Source organism: Sturnus vulgaris, chromosome 27 (assembly GCF_052056855.1).
Source record: "Sturnus vulgaris isolate bStuVul1 chromosome 27, bStuVul1.hap1, whole genome shotgun sequence".
Classification (NCBI taxonomy): Eukaryota; Metazoa; Chordata; class Aves; order Passeriformes; family Sturnidae; genus Sturnus; species Sturnus vulgaris.
Window position 1 is genome coordinate 5,205,017 of NC_142269.1, and position 12,525 is coordinate 5,217,541.

Consider the following 12,525-nt stretch of genomic DNA (forward strand, 5'->3'; position numbering starts at 1 on the left):
TGAAATGTGGGCCTGGGGAGGGGACACGGTGCCCAGGTATGTGTCAGAGCAGGGCGGAGGCCCAGTGCCACCCTCGCCCAGCTGTTGGGAAGATCCACAGGCCTTTGTCCCCTTGGCTGTGGTGCCAGCACTGGGCTGAGTGCTTCACGCTCATCAGTTCGCGAGTGCCGCCGGCCACACCCCACCAGGCTGGCACTCCCCTCCCGAAGTGGCTGTGACCCATCGGTGACAAACCCCACTTCTCCCAAGTGATAGGACAGCCCTGTCCCGGTGCAGGGGTGCAGCGGGTGCTCCCTCCCAGCACTGCCTCCCTGAGCCCTGAGCTTTGCCCACGGGTCTGGGAGCTCAGCCCCTGTCCCCCGCCCAGTGCCCTGCAGAGTTGGAAAAGCCCCGGTGAATAGGGGTTCCAGGCATGGCAGGGTGGGGTCCTGGCAGCCTCTTGCCAACCTCTTCCTTCCATTCCCATCCCTTCCCTCCCCCGGGGCCAACGCTGTGATTCAGCCTCTCAGTTTCAGTCCTCGTAGCCAATTTCCATGCGGAGCGGGAACACGGCAGGGAGGAGCGAGCGGCCACACACTGCCCGTGCGGACTGGCACAGGCTTGACAGCACCAACGGCGACCCCCAGTGGGCCCCAAAACGCCCTGATGCAGGCAGGAGGGTCATCCCACCCTGCCACCCCTACCTTCGTGGGGGGATGCAAGCTGCACCCTCCAATCCAGGAGCAGGATGATGCATCCCCAAGGAGCAGTGTCACGGTGTTGCACTCCAAAACAATTATCAGGTCATGCATATCACACCCCAAAGACCCATATGGGGTAGGACATGCTGCCCTCCAGCCACCTGCACGTCCCCCCCTACCCCACCTGACAGCCTCCCCTGCAGAATGAGGGTGTCATGGATCCCCATGGAGGTCCCCTCAGGGAACCCAGAGTCTCACAGGAGCCAGGCTGCTCTCATGGCGTCCATGGGTCCCCCACCCCCATAAGTTCCCCCAGGTTACCTGTGGGGCATCCAGGCCTGAACTCATCCCTTCCTCTCTCACAGCAGGGCCTCTCCCACCTTGAACTCCTGGATCCCACGGTGGTAGTGCGTGGAAGGTGGAGGCAGCCGTGAAAAGACCAGTCTGGATTTTATTAAAAGTTCAGCACCAGTAAATATATAAAAAGAGCAACTGTGCAAGAGGGGAAATCTTAAATTAACGGAGCTTAAGGCTAGAGAGGGCTGGTGTGGCAAAAATTCAAGGCACAGGCAGAGCATGGGCACCACAGCCTCACCAGGCTGCAACCCGTGGTGACACGGGGACATGGCACACCAGGAGCCCCCTGTAGCACCAGGTCGGGGAGTCCAAGGGGAGCTGGGCTATGGGAGCTGGCAGATTGCCTGGGAGGCTTCAGGAACAGGAGCAGGAGCCTCAGAGAATCTCAGGAAGGGGTAGGACCAGCTCCAGCAGCATTGTGCATTGCTCCCAAAGTAGGGTTAGTCTCCCAAGCCCCTCAAGACAACACAGGGGCTGATCCTGGTGCATCATCCACAGATCTTGGAAAGCAGCTGAGGGACACAGAAAACCTCAGTGGTGTAGGGCATCACTGCTGGTCAGGGCTCCTGGGGCACTGGGAGCAGAGGTGGCCCAGGCTCCTGGACAGGCAGGGATGTTCAGGGCTGCTGGTGTTCCACCGATGGGAATTGGGCTGTGCCAGGGCAGCAGACATCCAGGTGGCAAAGGCAGCCCTGCTGCAGGCTGCTAGGCAGGATTGGCCCCGCCATGAGTCTGAGTTTCTCCCGGTGGCTGGGAGGAGCCCAAAGCCTGGTGTCCCCAAGATGGCATCACAGAGCCACCACCATCCAGCTCGGTTGGTGCCGGGTGCCCCTTCACCTGGCTCATCATAGGATCTCTGCAAACAAGGAGAGTTTGGTGGCACCAGGGGTGTGGACAGCAGACCCCCCCACCCTACAGCACAGCCCCCAGCCCTCGTATCAGGAACCTTGGTCGTCTTTATCTCCTTTGGTTTTGGGTTCCTGCCACCACTCTGCGAAGAAGCCCTCCTCGTAGTCACCTTCACCCTCGAACTCGCCATCCGAGGGCAGGTCCAGCATCTCTGGCCCCTCACCACCATCCACCTCCATCTGCAGCACAGGAAGGCAGGAGGAGGCAGGGGAGCTCGGCAGCCTCATCTGCAGCCTCTGCTCCAGGGCTGGGTTGGGGGGTCAGACCCCCCACCTGAAGGAGGGTACCTGCAGCACCCACACAAACCACCCAGCACCCCCAAAAGCACCATCTGCATGGGCTTCGGGCCCATCAGGTACCTCATCATCATCCTGCAGGTACTGCCGGGCGAATTCCAGCATCTTCTTCTGAGCGGCCGTCTGGTTGTGGTACCTCACGGCTTCCTGGGCACAACAGGGGACAGGAGCTGGGTCAGCCCCTCTCTGGTCATTGCAGGGCCACAGGATGGGGGCTGGCGGGTCCTCACCGGCCGTGGCTCGAAGTCCTCCTCCCGCAGGCGCCAGCGCTCGCGGTGGAAGCGGTAATACACCAGGTTCTGCTGCATCACGGTGTCCCCCGGGTCAAAGAGCATGTAGCTGGAGACGCTGCGCACCGCGTCCTGCACATCGTTCACTGCGGGGAGCAGCGCCAGGTGACACGGGGGTGACACCCTCCCAGGCCCCACAGCATCCCAGGGAGCCCCAGGGCACAGTCCCCTGCTCCCACTGGCACTCACGCTTGTAGTAAGCGAACTGCAGGTAGTGGTACATGGTGGCCACAAACTTCTCCACAAAGTAGCCACCCACGTTGGGAGTGAGCTCGGTCTCGCAGTCCACCTTGCACTGCAGCACGCTCACAAAGTGGTCTGGAGAGAGATATCGTGTGTTGCACCTCTGATCACCTCCCCCGTCTGCCATGACCCATCCCTCCACTACCTGCGATGGCAGGGTAGAAGTCCTTGAACTCCTGAAGCTCATAGGCACCCTCACAGCCGGCCACACAGTCTTCATATGCCTTGTAGTACTCGGCCAGCGCCTGCTCCATGTCGGCTGCACTGCTCCGGAAATCCCCGTTGTTGTACAGCTTCACTGACCGCACGAATATCGACTGCCGAGGACCACTGCTTAGTGAGGGAGAGCTGCTTCCCTCGGGGCTTGGCAGGACCAGGCATGCTTCAAGCCCCGGGGAGCCCCTCTCCAGCCCCAGCCCCATCCCCTCCTTACCTCATAGGGCTGAGCTTCCAGGTCAACCAGGTATTCATCCACATCCAGCATCGTTCTGTAGTAGTTCAGGTACCTCAAGGTCATCTCATGCTTGGGGTTTTTCTGCAGGAAGGTGTGGGCAGCAGACACTGCTTTCTCGATCTTATTTGACTGTGGAGGGAGGAGGAGCCAGTGCAGAGACCTGCTGCAGGGCAGCCTGAGCCAATACTGCAGCCAAGGGGGCCTCAGCACCCAGCCAGATCCCTGGACTGCAGGACAGAGGGGTGATCATTGTGGGGAACAGCCCTGAACCCACACTGCACAATTGCCCACTGGCAGTGATGAACAGACAAGATCTGAGAACATAGACACTGCAGGTAACTCCAGCCACACCAACCTGCTGGCTGTGCCCATGGGTGCAGGGACAGCTCAGCCCCTCATGGGCCCCCACATCTAGCCAGGAGTGATCCACGTGGTGTGAGGTGGATCCACGTGGTGTGGGTTTGACCCACACATCCGCTCTTCTCCAGCACTGCCATCAGACCTGGCTGCTGCCCTCGATGCTTTATGAGCTCTCAGGTTGCAGATTCAGGAGAGTGAGATGCCAGGAAGGGAGGGTGATTCGAACAACCCGTCCATGAAATGGGTTTGGGCCAGAGCAGCAAGAGGAAAAGGCATTAAGGATGAAGCCAGGCAGTCCCTCACCACTGCCAGGTGAGTGGGGCTGCAGCGCTGAGCGCTAAAACAGCTCCCGCAGTGGCAGGCAGCCAGGGACCAGGACCCTGACCAGAGGCCTTCCCCTGCCAGAGGCACTCTGGCCAACACACGGGCACCTCAGGGGGGTGCCTTATGAAACCTCCCTCCACAAAACCTCCCTCCACGTCTGCACTGTGAAACTGAGCAACTCCTTTCTTATGGAGCATCCAAACACCTGTCCCATCACAAGCACAGAGGCTCAGGCCCCTCATCTGGGGCAGCCCCTGCGTGCTCTCCCCAGGCAATGCTCTGCCTGTCCAGGGAGACCTTGGGGCACCAGGGCAACACAAGGTGGGGTAGAAGGACACAACCACAGGGGCCCCCCAGTCGTCCTGCCTGATGTGTTCCAGATGATGCTGACGTGCCACTGCTCAGGGGAAGGATGGAGGATCTGATGGGGGATGCCAGATGGGGAGTGAAGGAAAGGGGAAACACCTGACAGCAGAGGAGGGGAGCAGAGTTCAGGAAGCACAGAGATAGACAGGAGTGGGGTTCAGGGTGGGCAGGTCAGAGAGTGCAGGCTGACAGTGTAGGATGGGGGCACAGGATGGTAATGCAGAATGGGAGTGTTGAGGAGGAGATATAGGATGAGTGGCACAAGATGAGACACGGAAAAGGGTCTGCCCAGAGTGGAGGGGTGCAGGATGGAGGAGAAAGATCAGTGGAGCAGGATAGAGGAGCGGGACCCACCCCTGCCCCCTGCCATTTGCACCGCCTCACCTTGAAGAGCGCGTAGTGCAGGTACTGGTAGGGCTGGCGGCGCTGGAAGTCGCGCAGGGTCTGCGCCGGCGGGTAGCGCAGCTGGAACACGGGCAGCTCCCGCTTGCAGGAGCGCAGGCAGCCGGCGCGGAGCAGCAGCCTCCCGAAGAGCCGCATCTCCCGCTCCCACTCCCACGCGGGGTCCCACTCCCCGCGGGGCTCCTCGGCGGGATCCTCCCCCGCGGGGGGCTCCCCGGCGCAGCGGCGGTGGCAATGCGCCTCGCTGTCCCGCAGCAGCCTGTGGAGCCGCAGACTGGCCTCCAGCCCCTGAGCGCTCTCCGCCCATTGCGCGTCCGCGTACTGCTCCAGCGCCCGCGCGTAGGCGCGCTGCAGCGGCTCCAGCGCGGCCGCGGGGAACCCGCGCACGCTGTACTGCTCGTACTGCGCCGCGCACAGCTCCGCCGCCAGCACCGCCAGCAGCAACGCCGGCAGCAGACGCGGTACCGGTACCGGCACCGCACCGCCCATCCCCGCTGCCGCGCACTGCCCGCGCACCGCTCCGCGCAGCGCTGCGCGCCGGGCCCCGCGCAGGGGGCGGGCGCGGGGGTGGGCGGTGCGTGGCGGGCGCGCAGGGTCTTAGTGCGGCTCCGCCGGTCCCGGGGGGGCGCGGGGCGCCCGGGGGGTGCCCCATGGAGCGGGATGCCTCAGCATGACCATGCGCGGGCGCAGCCTCCAGGCCGGCGGTGCCCGGAGGTGTCCCCGCCGCTGGCCGGTGCCAAGCCCGAGGCCACACGCCCTGTGCCGTGCCAGATCCCAGTCCCAGAGCTGTCCCATGCCAGGCCTCGGCATGGCCGCACTGGCCCCAGCCCAAACCCAGCGCTTTGTCGCTGGCCGGACAGTGGCACTGAGGGATGTCACAGCACGGGGCAGGAGCCAGGACACTGCTGAGGTTTCTCCCTGCGGAGCAGAGGCTGCTGGCCGTGCCCAGCGCCACACACGGCTGTGGTGCCACCACCCCTGTCAGCGCTCACTTGGCGCAGTGAGGTCCTGTCCCCACGCCGTCGGGAAAGCCACACGTCGTCCCCCAGGCTGCTCCCGGCAGTGCTGAAGGTGCTCGGCCCCGCTGTGGTGTCTTGGGGGGCTGCAGAGCACCCCGAACTGAGCTGGGGGAGCTGACGATGGAGCTATTGCTCTCACTGGTAGCGCTGAGTCTCAGAGGAGCTGGGTTAAGATTTGGGTTTAGGTTCACAGCCTGTTGCATTTCCCACCTGGCACTCGGGACTTGTTTCTTGCCGATGGATTTGGGGGTGTGCGGGCAACACCTCCGTAAGCATTTGTGGCTGTGTGTGGGAAGGACTGCTAGGAGAATTTCACATTTTTAATCATTGCCATTCAGTAAAGGCTCTGCCAGCAACAGACTCGTTATCAAAACACTTAATTCCTTTTATTTACTCTCCCGAACTGCTGGGACTGAGCAGCAGTATCTTGGGCCGGGTGCAATGAGCTGGCAGCGGCAGAGGGAAGAAGAGGAAGAGGAGGAGGAGGCGCAGCAGCGCTAGGACCTGGGGCCTGCAGCCACAAAGCCGCTCCCCAATGCCTCCGTCAGCTTTTCCTTCGGAGGAGGAATTGCTCAAGGAAAAAAAAAAAAACAAAAAACAGCAACAACAAAAAACAAAACAGACAAACAAACAAAAAACCTCCCAAAAACCAAAAAAAAAACCACCAAAGAAGAGAGAGAGTAAATAACGGGGGGGGGGGGGGGAGGAAGAGTGAAAAAAGAGGAAAAAGGAGGAAAGGGGGAAGAAGGAAAATAAAAAAAGGAGGGAGAAAAAGTAAGAGGAAAAACAAAAGAGGGCAAAGGAATAACCCCTCCCGCCGTGGATCGTTCTCTGCCGCGGTGTCAGCCCTCGGCGCGGCGGGGGGAGCGCGGCGGGGCCCGGACACGTCTACAGAAATTCCAGGCGGGCCGGGCTGGGCGGGCGGAGGAGAAGGGAAGGGAAAGCGAAGGCAGGAAAGGGGCGTCCTGAACCCCCCGCCCTCCTCCTTTCCCCCGCCGGGCCCTTCCGCCCTTCAGCCCCAGCGCCATGGCCGTGGCCCCGGGCAGCCGCTGCCTCCTCCTCCTCCTCCTCCTCCTCCTGGGCATCCTGGGGGCCCCGGCGCTGGGCGACCCCGGCCCCTTAGAAGACGTGGTGATAGACAGATACTATATTCCCAAAATCTGCCTGAGGGAGGCGCAGATGGGGGATTTCATTCGCTACCACTACAATGGGACCTTTAAAGATGGCAAAAAGTTTGACTCCAGGTATCGCCCGCGGCTCTGTGCCGGCTGCATGCGGGGGGCAGCTGCGGCGGGACCCTGCATGTCTCCCCCAGCCCCCAGCCCGCATGCCGGGGCAGGGTGGCAGCTGCGGGGACCCCGCATGTGTCCCCCCAGCCCCGGGGCAGGGGCAGCCAGGCCAGACAGCGCCCAGCCCCTCCGTGTTTGAACCAGGGAGGGCTTTTGGTGGGTGCTGGGGTAACACAGGGAGCCCTGTACACGTGTCAGCCTGAGCTGGAACCCACAATTCAGGCTGCAGCCCCTTTCTGTAGTCCCTGCCTGGGCTGCCCCATCAGGTCCTAGCCCTTCAGGGAGCTCCACAGAGCTGTGGGATAGCCTGTCCAGGGCACAGGCAGGATTTGGCCCTGATTGGCATGCTCTGCACTCAGGAACATGTATCTGCATGTGCTGCACAGGCAGGAAAATGCTTAAAGCACTTTGAGACGTGGCAGCAGCGAAACCCTTCATTATCCCAGAGGCTTTGCTCTGCCTAGCTCAGTGTTCCTTGGCCCCTGCGTCGTCCCTGCTCTGCTCATGCTGGCTGGGAATCAGGGTTGGGGCAGCCTCTGGTTTGCAGCACCATGAGCAGGGAGGAGACCTGGGGACACAGAAATAACTGGAGTTATGCTGGGTCTCAGCCCCAGCACCATGTAGCAATAAAAATTTCCCAGGCAGGTGTGTTTTTGGAGCTCTGGAAAGCTAAGGGGTTCACAGTTTGATGTGTCTTATCTTTCTTGTAAGCATCAATGGGGGGAAAAGTAACTGCAGTGGGAGCCTGGGCACACTCACTGCTAAAAGAATTCTCTGCCAGGAGGACATCTGCTGGCCCAGTAGTTTCTTGAAGTATTTTAAGGTTTAAAAATAAAATCAAATTTGCAGTTTAAAAATGAGGCCGGCACTTTGTCTTTCCTCATCGCTGTGTAAAGCTCCAGTATTATGTATACAAAATGATTTGGAAGCAGCAGGAAGCCCCAGAGCTGCCAGTCTCCAGCCCAGCTCAGTGGGTGAGATCTGGGGAGGCTGTGGATGGCTTCTGGGGATGCAGGGTCAGGCTGAAATCCTGACCAGTGCCCCAGGGGCCAGCTGCCCTCCAGCAGCATGAGATTGAGCCCACTAGGATCTCTGTTTTTGAGCTATGGGCTCTGCCTGCAACACAGGGATTCACAGGCTGTGATGGGAGACCTCAACATTGGGGAGGGGACAGCCCTGTCTCTCCGCTCTGCCCCACCAGCACTGGCAGCTTTGGGAGCTTCATCTTTTTTCTCACCTCTCATGGGTGTGTCCCTTTGCCCCAGCTATGACCGAGGGGCCACGGTGGCCGGTGTGGTGGGCGTTGGGCGACTGATCACCGGCATGGACCGGGGGCTGCAGGGCATGTGCGTGAACGAGCGGCGTCACCTCATCGTGCCGCCCCACCTGGGCTACGGCAGCATCGGCGTGGGTAAGGGGCTCTGGCACGGGGGTTGGGCTGAGGGAGGAACCCCCAGGGCTGGGGTTAGCAGAGACAGGGCTCCACTGCCCCCCTGGCAAATGCAGCCCGAGGGTGGCTCCATGGCCAAGGCGAGTGGTGCTGAAGAGAGGCTTCCCTGGGAATGAGGGGTCCTGCCCCCAGCCGGACTGTGCTGCTTTCCCAGGGGCTAGCATGGGTCTCCAGTAGCCCTCAGGAGCCGTGGGTTCAGGGGAGGCTTCAGGAAACAGAGCCCATGACTGGCCTGGGCTCGGTGTTGGTCCCACTTAAGGTGCTCTGTCCTTGCTGCTGCCCCTTTAGCGGGGCTGATCCCCCCAGATGCCACCCTGTACTTCGACGTTGTCATGCTGGACATCTGGAATAAGAACGACAAGCTGCAGATCACCACCCTGTCCAAACCTGAGCGCTGCAACCGCACGGTGGAGAACTCGGACTTTGTGCGGTACCACTACAACGGCACACTGCTGGACGGGACCCCCTTTGACTCCAGGTATGGGCACTGGATGCACCCTGGCCCCAGGGCACCGGGCTGTGCAGCTGGGATGCACCCCCTGCCTTGACACTGGGCCACTGGGGATGGCTGGGACCCAGGGGCACCAGCCTGGACACACAGTTGGAGTAGCCTCATCCTGTACTGTCCTCACCAGCAGGGCTGGTGCAGCTCCATGACCCCCCAAACCAGCCTCTGGCACAGCATAGCTCTGGCTGGGGCTGCTGGTGTGGCCCCAGAGCCATCCCCACCCTCATTCTCCACCACCAGCTACAGCAAGGGCAGCACCTATGACACCTACGTGGGCACTGGGTGGCTGATCAAGGGCATGGACCAGGGGCTGCTGGGCATGTGCGCTGGGGAGAAGAGGAGCATCATCATCCCCCCGTTCCTGGCCTATGGGGAGAAGGGCTATGGTGAGCCAGGCACCACCCCGTGGTGCCAGCCCCTTCCCTCCTAGCTCTGACCAGAGCCCCCTGATGTAGAAGGACCCTCCTTCAGGCTGACCCATGTCCTCTCCCAGGGACTGTGATCCCACCACAGGCGTCGCTGGTGTTCAGCGTGCTGCTGGTGGATTTCCACAATCCCAAGGATGGTGTGTTCCTGGAGCACCTGGAGGTGCCAGAGTCCTGCAAGCGCCGGGCTGTGACGGGGGACTTTGTGCGCTACCACTACAATGGGACACTCATGGACGGGACACTCTTTGACTCCAGGTGTGGGAGGAAGTGGTGCCATGGGGAGAGCCCCTGATGTCCTCTCCTGCCCCACAGCTGCAAGGAAAGGCTGGAGAGGAGACAATGGGCATGAAATAGGCTAAAAAGGGCAATATCTGTTTGTTGTATCTCTTGGAGCAAGGCTGGGTTCCTGGGGGAGCAGGAGAGGCTGGGAGAAGGGATATGGGTTGGGGTGTAGGGACTGGGGGGATTGATGGTGCTGAGGGCTCTCTTGCTGCAGTTACTCTCGCAATCAGACCTACAATACCTACATTGGGAAGGGCTACATCATCCCTGGCATGGATCAGGGGCTGCAGGGGGTCTGCATGGGAGAGCAGCGGCGAGTGGTCATCCCCCCACACCTGGCGTACGGGGAGAACGGTGCAGGTAAATGTGCAGAGGGCCCTGAGGGACGGGCACATGACGGGGTGTGGGAAGAAGCAGGGAAACTCTTCACCAGCCCTGCACTGCTCCAGCAGCTCTCCTCATCCCCCTCTTCCAGGAGATAAAATTCCCGGCTCAGCCGTGCTTATTTTTGATGTCCATGTCATCGACTTTCACAACCCTGAGGACCCGGTGGAGATTGAGACCGTGTTCCGGCCCGAGGGCTGCAATGTCACCACCCGCAACCGGGACTTTGTCCGCTACCACTACAACTGCTCCTTGCTGGATGGCACCCGGCTCTTCTCCTCGTGCGTGCCCCAAGCATTCCCATCCTACCTGGGGCCAAACCCTGGCTGGCACTGAGCTGGGGGTGGGCAGCAGGAGGGGGCAGCAGGCAGGAGGGTTCAAGGGACACGGTGGGATGGATGTGGCCGTGGCATGGAGGGTGTGGAACTTCATGGCATACCAGGATGCAGGATGTGGGATTCTGGGCCATGGTAGGATGGAGAGATTGGGATTTCAGGGCTGCCTGCTAGATCCAAAGGACTTTTCTCACCTGCACTGTTTCCTCTGTGCCTCCTGCAGCCACGACTACGAGAAGCCCCAGGAGGTAACTCTGGGGGCCAACAAGGTGATCGAGGGGCTGAACAGTGGCCTCCTGGACATGTGTGCAGGGGAGAGGCGGGTGCTCATCGTCCCCCCACACCTGGGCCACGGGGAGAACGGAGGTAGGGGAGCAGCAGCCGATGTGTGCAATGCACAGTGGGTGGTTCAGCCTTGCTGGGCCCCTGATGGGCCCCATCACCCCTCGCCCTGCCAGGGCTGTGAGGCTCAGGGCCAGGGCTTTGCCTTGCTCTCCGTGGTGCTGGAGCCTTTGCTGTGTTTCCAGCCCGGGGGGTGCCTGGCAGTGCCGTGCTCCGCTTCGAGGTGGAGCTGATCTCCATGGAGGAGGGGGTTCCCGAGGGCTACCTCTTCATCTGGCACGGGGAGCCACCAGCCAACCTGTACGAGCAGATGGACCTCAACAAGGACGGGGGGATCCCCGCTGACGAGGTGAGTGGGTCCCAAATGGTGGAGTGCAGGAGCAATGGGGGCACAGGGAACCCCACCCTGGGCCGCAGCACTTGAAGGGCACTGCTGCTCCTGGGCACTTGGGAGCCTGCAGAGCTGTGCAGGAGAATACCCCAGCCAAAGCATTGCTGCTGGGTGTGGGCAGTATCCCCAAGGGCAGCCTCTGCTCCAGTCCCTGCCTGTCCTTGGCATGGGCCGTGGTCTCCCTGCCCTGCTCGGTGCTGGCTATGCAGAGCTAAGCAGCATCTCTTCCCTCTCCCCTCTCCAGTTCTCCACCTTCATCAAGACCCAGGTGGCAGAGGGGAAAGGCCGCCTCATGCCCAGCTCTGACCCGGAGAAAGTCATTGCTGACATGTTCCGGAACCAGGACCGCAACCAGGATGGGAAGATCACACCCGAGGAGCTGAAGCTCAAGTCGGATGAGGACCAGGAGAAGATTCATGAGGAGCTCTGAGGAGCAGTCCCTGCTGTTCTGGAGACAGGACTCATCTTTGCCATGTCATGGCCGGTCTCCCACCCCGGGAATCTGCCCCTGCCCCTCCCCAGTCCTGCAGGGAGCTGGGTTTTGACTTTCACCTCTTATTAACTGAGGGTATTTTGATGAGTTCTCCTGAGCAGGATAACTCAGCCCCCAGCTAATAAAACCAGACAAGAAGATGTCCCCTTCCTAAACCCCTTCATCCTCCACCAGTGACTGCAGGGCCAGCTCCAGCCCCCTGACCTGTCTGTGCTGCCCCGGGGGGCAGGCAGGATGTAGGGGGGGTTCCCCTCACCTCCACCATAGCATTTTGTAGATTAGGGTTGGGGATTGGGTTTTTTTATATATACACTTAAAATTCTTTAGAGAGAAGAAAGAGAAGGCTTTTGTCCTGGTCCCTGCTCTGCCCCTGCTGCCATCCTCCCTGGAACACGAGGCTGAAGGGGGGCTCAGGTTACCAGGGTGAAACCCCAATATTTTTGCCATTCCAAAAGTCTGGGCCCCGTGGAACTGTGGGACCTGGCAAACCCCTCATCAGCTGGGAGAAGGGAAACAGACCCTCATCCCCCAGCCCTCAGGGAGCAGCACTGTCCCCCCTCTCCACCTCCCAGCCCCTAGTGACTGAGACACATCAGACCTATTTAGTTTCAATGCCTAAATGCAGGTCAGAGCCTTGGAGTGCTCAGGTCCTCCTGCTGTGACCAGCACAGCTCTGGCACCTGCCATCTCCCCAAACCTCTGCAGTTTCTCCTCAATGGAGTAGAAGAAACGCAGGAGCACAGCAGTGCAGAGTGAACCCCTCAAACAGGGACTCTGCCTCACACCAAATAAATAATTCCTCCAGGTTTCCAAGGAGTTTGACTGTGTTTGGTTATTTTGCCATGAAACATTCCCATGCGTTGGGGTAGCAGCACAGGGACCCACAGTGCCCAGGGGGATTTCAGGCTCCATCATCCACTTTG

General features: G+C 60.7%; 2 protein-coding genes across 2 annotated transcripts; one reads left to right on the forward strand and one right to left on the reverse strand.

Moving 5' to 3' along the window:
• Positions 1–1,111: 1,111 nt before the first annotated feature.
• On the reverse strand, positions 1,112–5,185 carry P3H4 (prolyl 3-hydroxylase family member 4 (inactive)). Its single transcript, XM_014885380.2, has 8 exons — positions 4,664–5,185; positions 3,209–3,358; positions 2,921–3,092; positions 2,722–2,850; positions 2,473–2,618; positions 2,306–2,389; positions 1,984–2,125; positions 1,112–1,893 (listed from the first exon to the last, which is right to left on the reverse strand). The coding sequence occupies exons 1-8, from the start codon at positions 5,168–5,170 to the stop codon at positions 1,883–1,885; spliced, it is 1,341 nt and encodes a 446-aa protein (XP_014740866.1). The 5' UTR covers positions 5,171–5,185; the 3' UTR covers positions 1,112–1,882.
• Positions 5,186–6,409: 1,224 nt separating this feature from the next.
• On the forward strand, positions 6,410–12,415 carry FKBP10 (FKBP prolyl isomerase 10). Its single transcript, XM_014885506.2, has 10 exons — positions 6,410–6,944; positions 8,255–8,400; positions 8,728–8,917; positions 9,188–9,333; positions 9,441–9,630; positions 9,872–10,017; positions 10,133–10,322; positions 10,600–10,742; positions 10,904–11,067; positions 11,354–12,415. The coding sequence occupies exons 1-10, from the start codon at positions 6,727–6,729 to the stop codon at positions 11,537–11,539; spliced, it is 1,719 nt and encodes a 572-aa protein (XP_014740992.1). The 5' UTR covers positions 6,410–6,726; the 3' UTR covers positions 11,540–12,415.
• The last annotated feature ends 110 nt before the right edge of the window (positions 12,416–12,525 follow it).

Excerpts from the sequence above, each read along its gene's own strand:
- FKBP10 (XM_014885506.2), top strand. The coding sequence starts at position 6,727 with ATGGCCGTGGCCCCGGGCAGCCGCTGCCTCCTCCTCCTCCTCCTCCTC. Across the intron at positions 10,323-10,599 it reads GGCACCCGGCTCTTCTCCTC|CCACGACTACGAGAAGCCCC; the intron begins GTGCGTGCCCCA and ends TGCCTCCTGCAG. Across the intron at positions 11,068-11,353 it reads GGGGGATCCCCGCTGACGAG|TTCTCCACCTTCATCAAGAC; the intron begins GTGAGTGGGTCC and ends TCCCCTCTCCAG.
- P3H4 (XM_014885380.2), bottom strand. The coding sequence starts at position 5,170 with ATGGGCGGTGCGGTGCCGGTACCGGTACCGCGTCTGCTGCCGGCGTTG. Across the intron at positions 2,851-2,920 it reads CTTCTACCCTGCCATCGCAG|ACCACTTTGTGAGCGTGCTG; the intron begins GTAGTGGAGGGA and ends ATCTCTCTCCAG. Across the intron at positions 2,390-2,472 it reads AGGACTTCGAGCCACGGCCG|GAAGCCGTGAGGTACCACAA; the intron begins GTGAGGACCCGC and ends TGTTGTGCCCAG.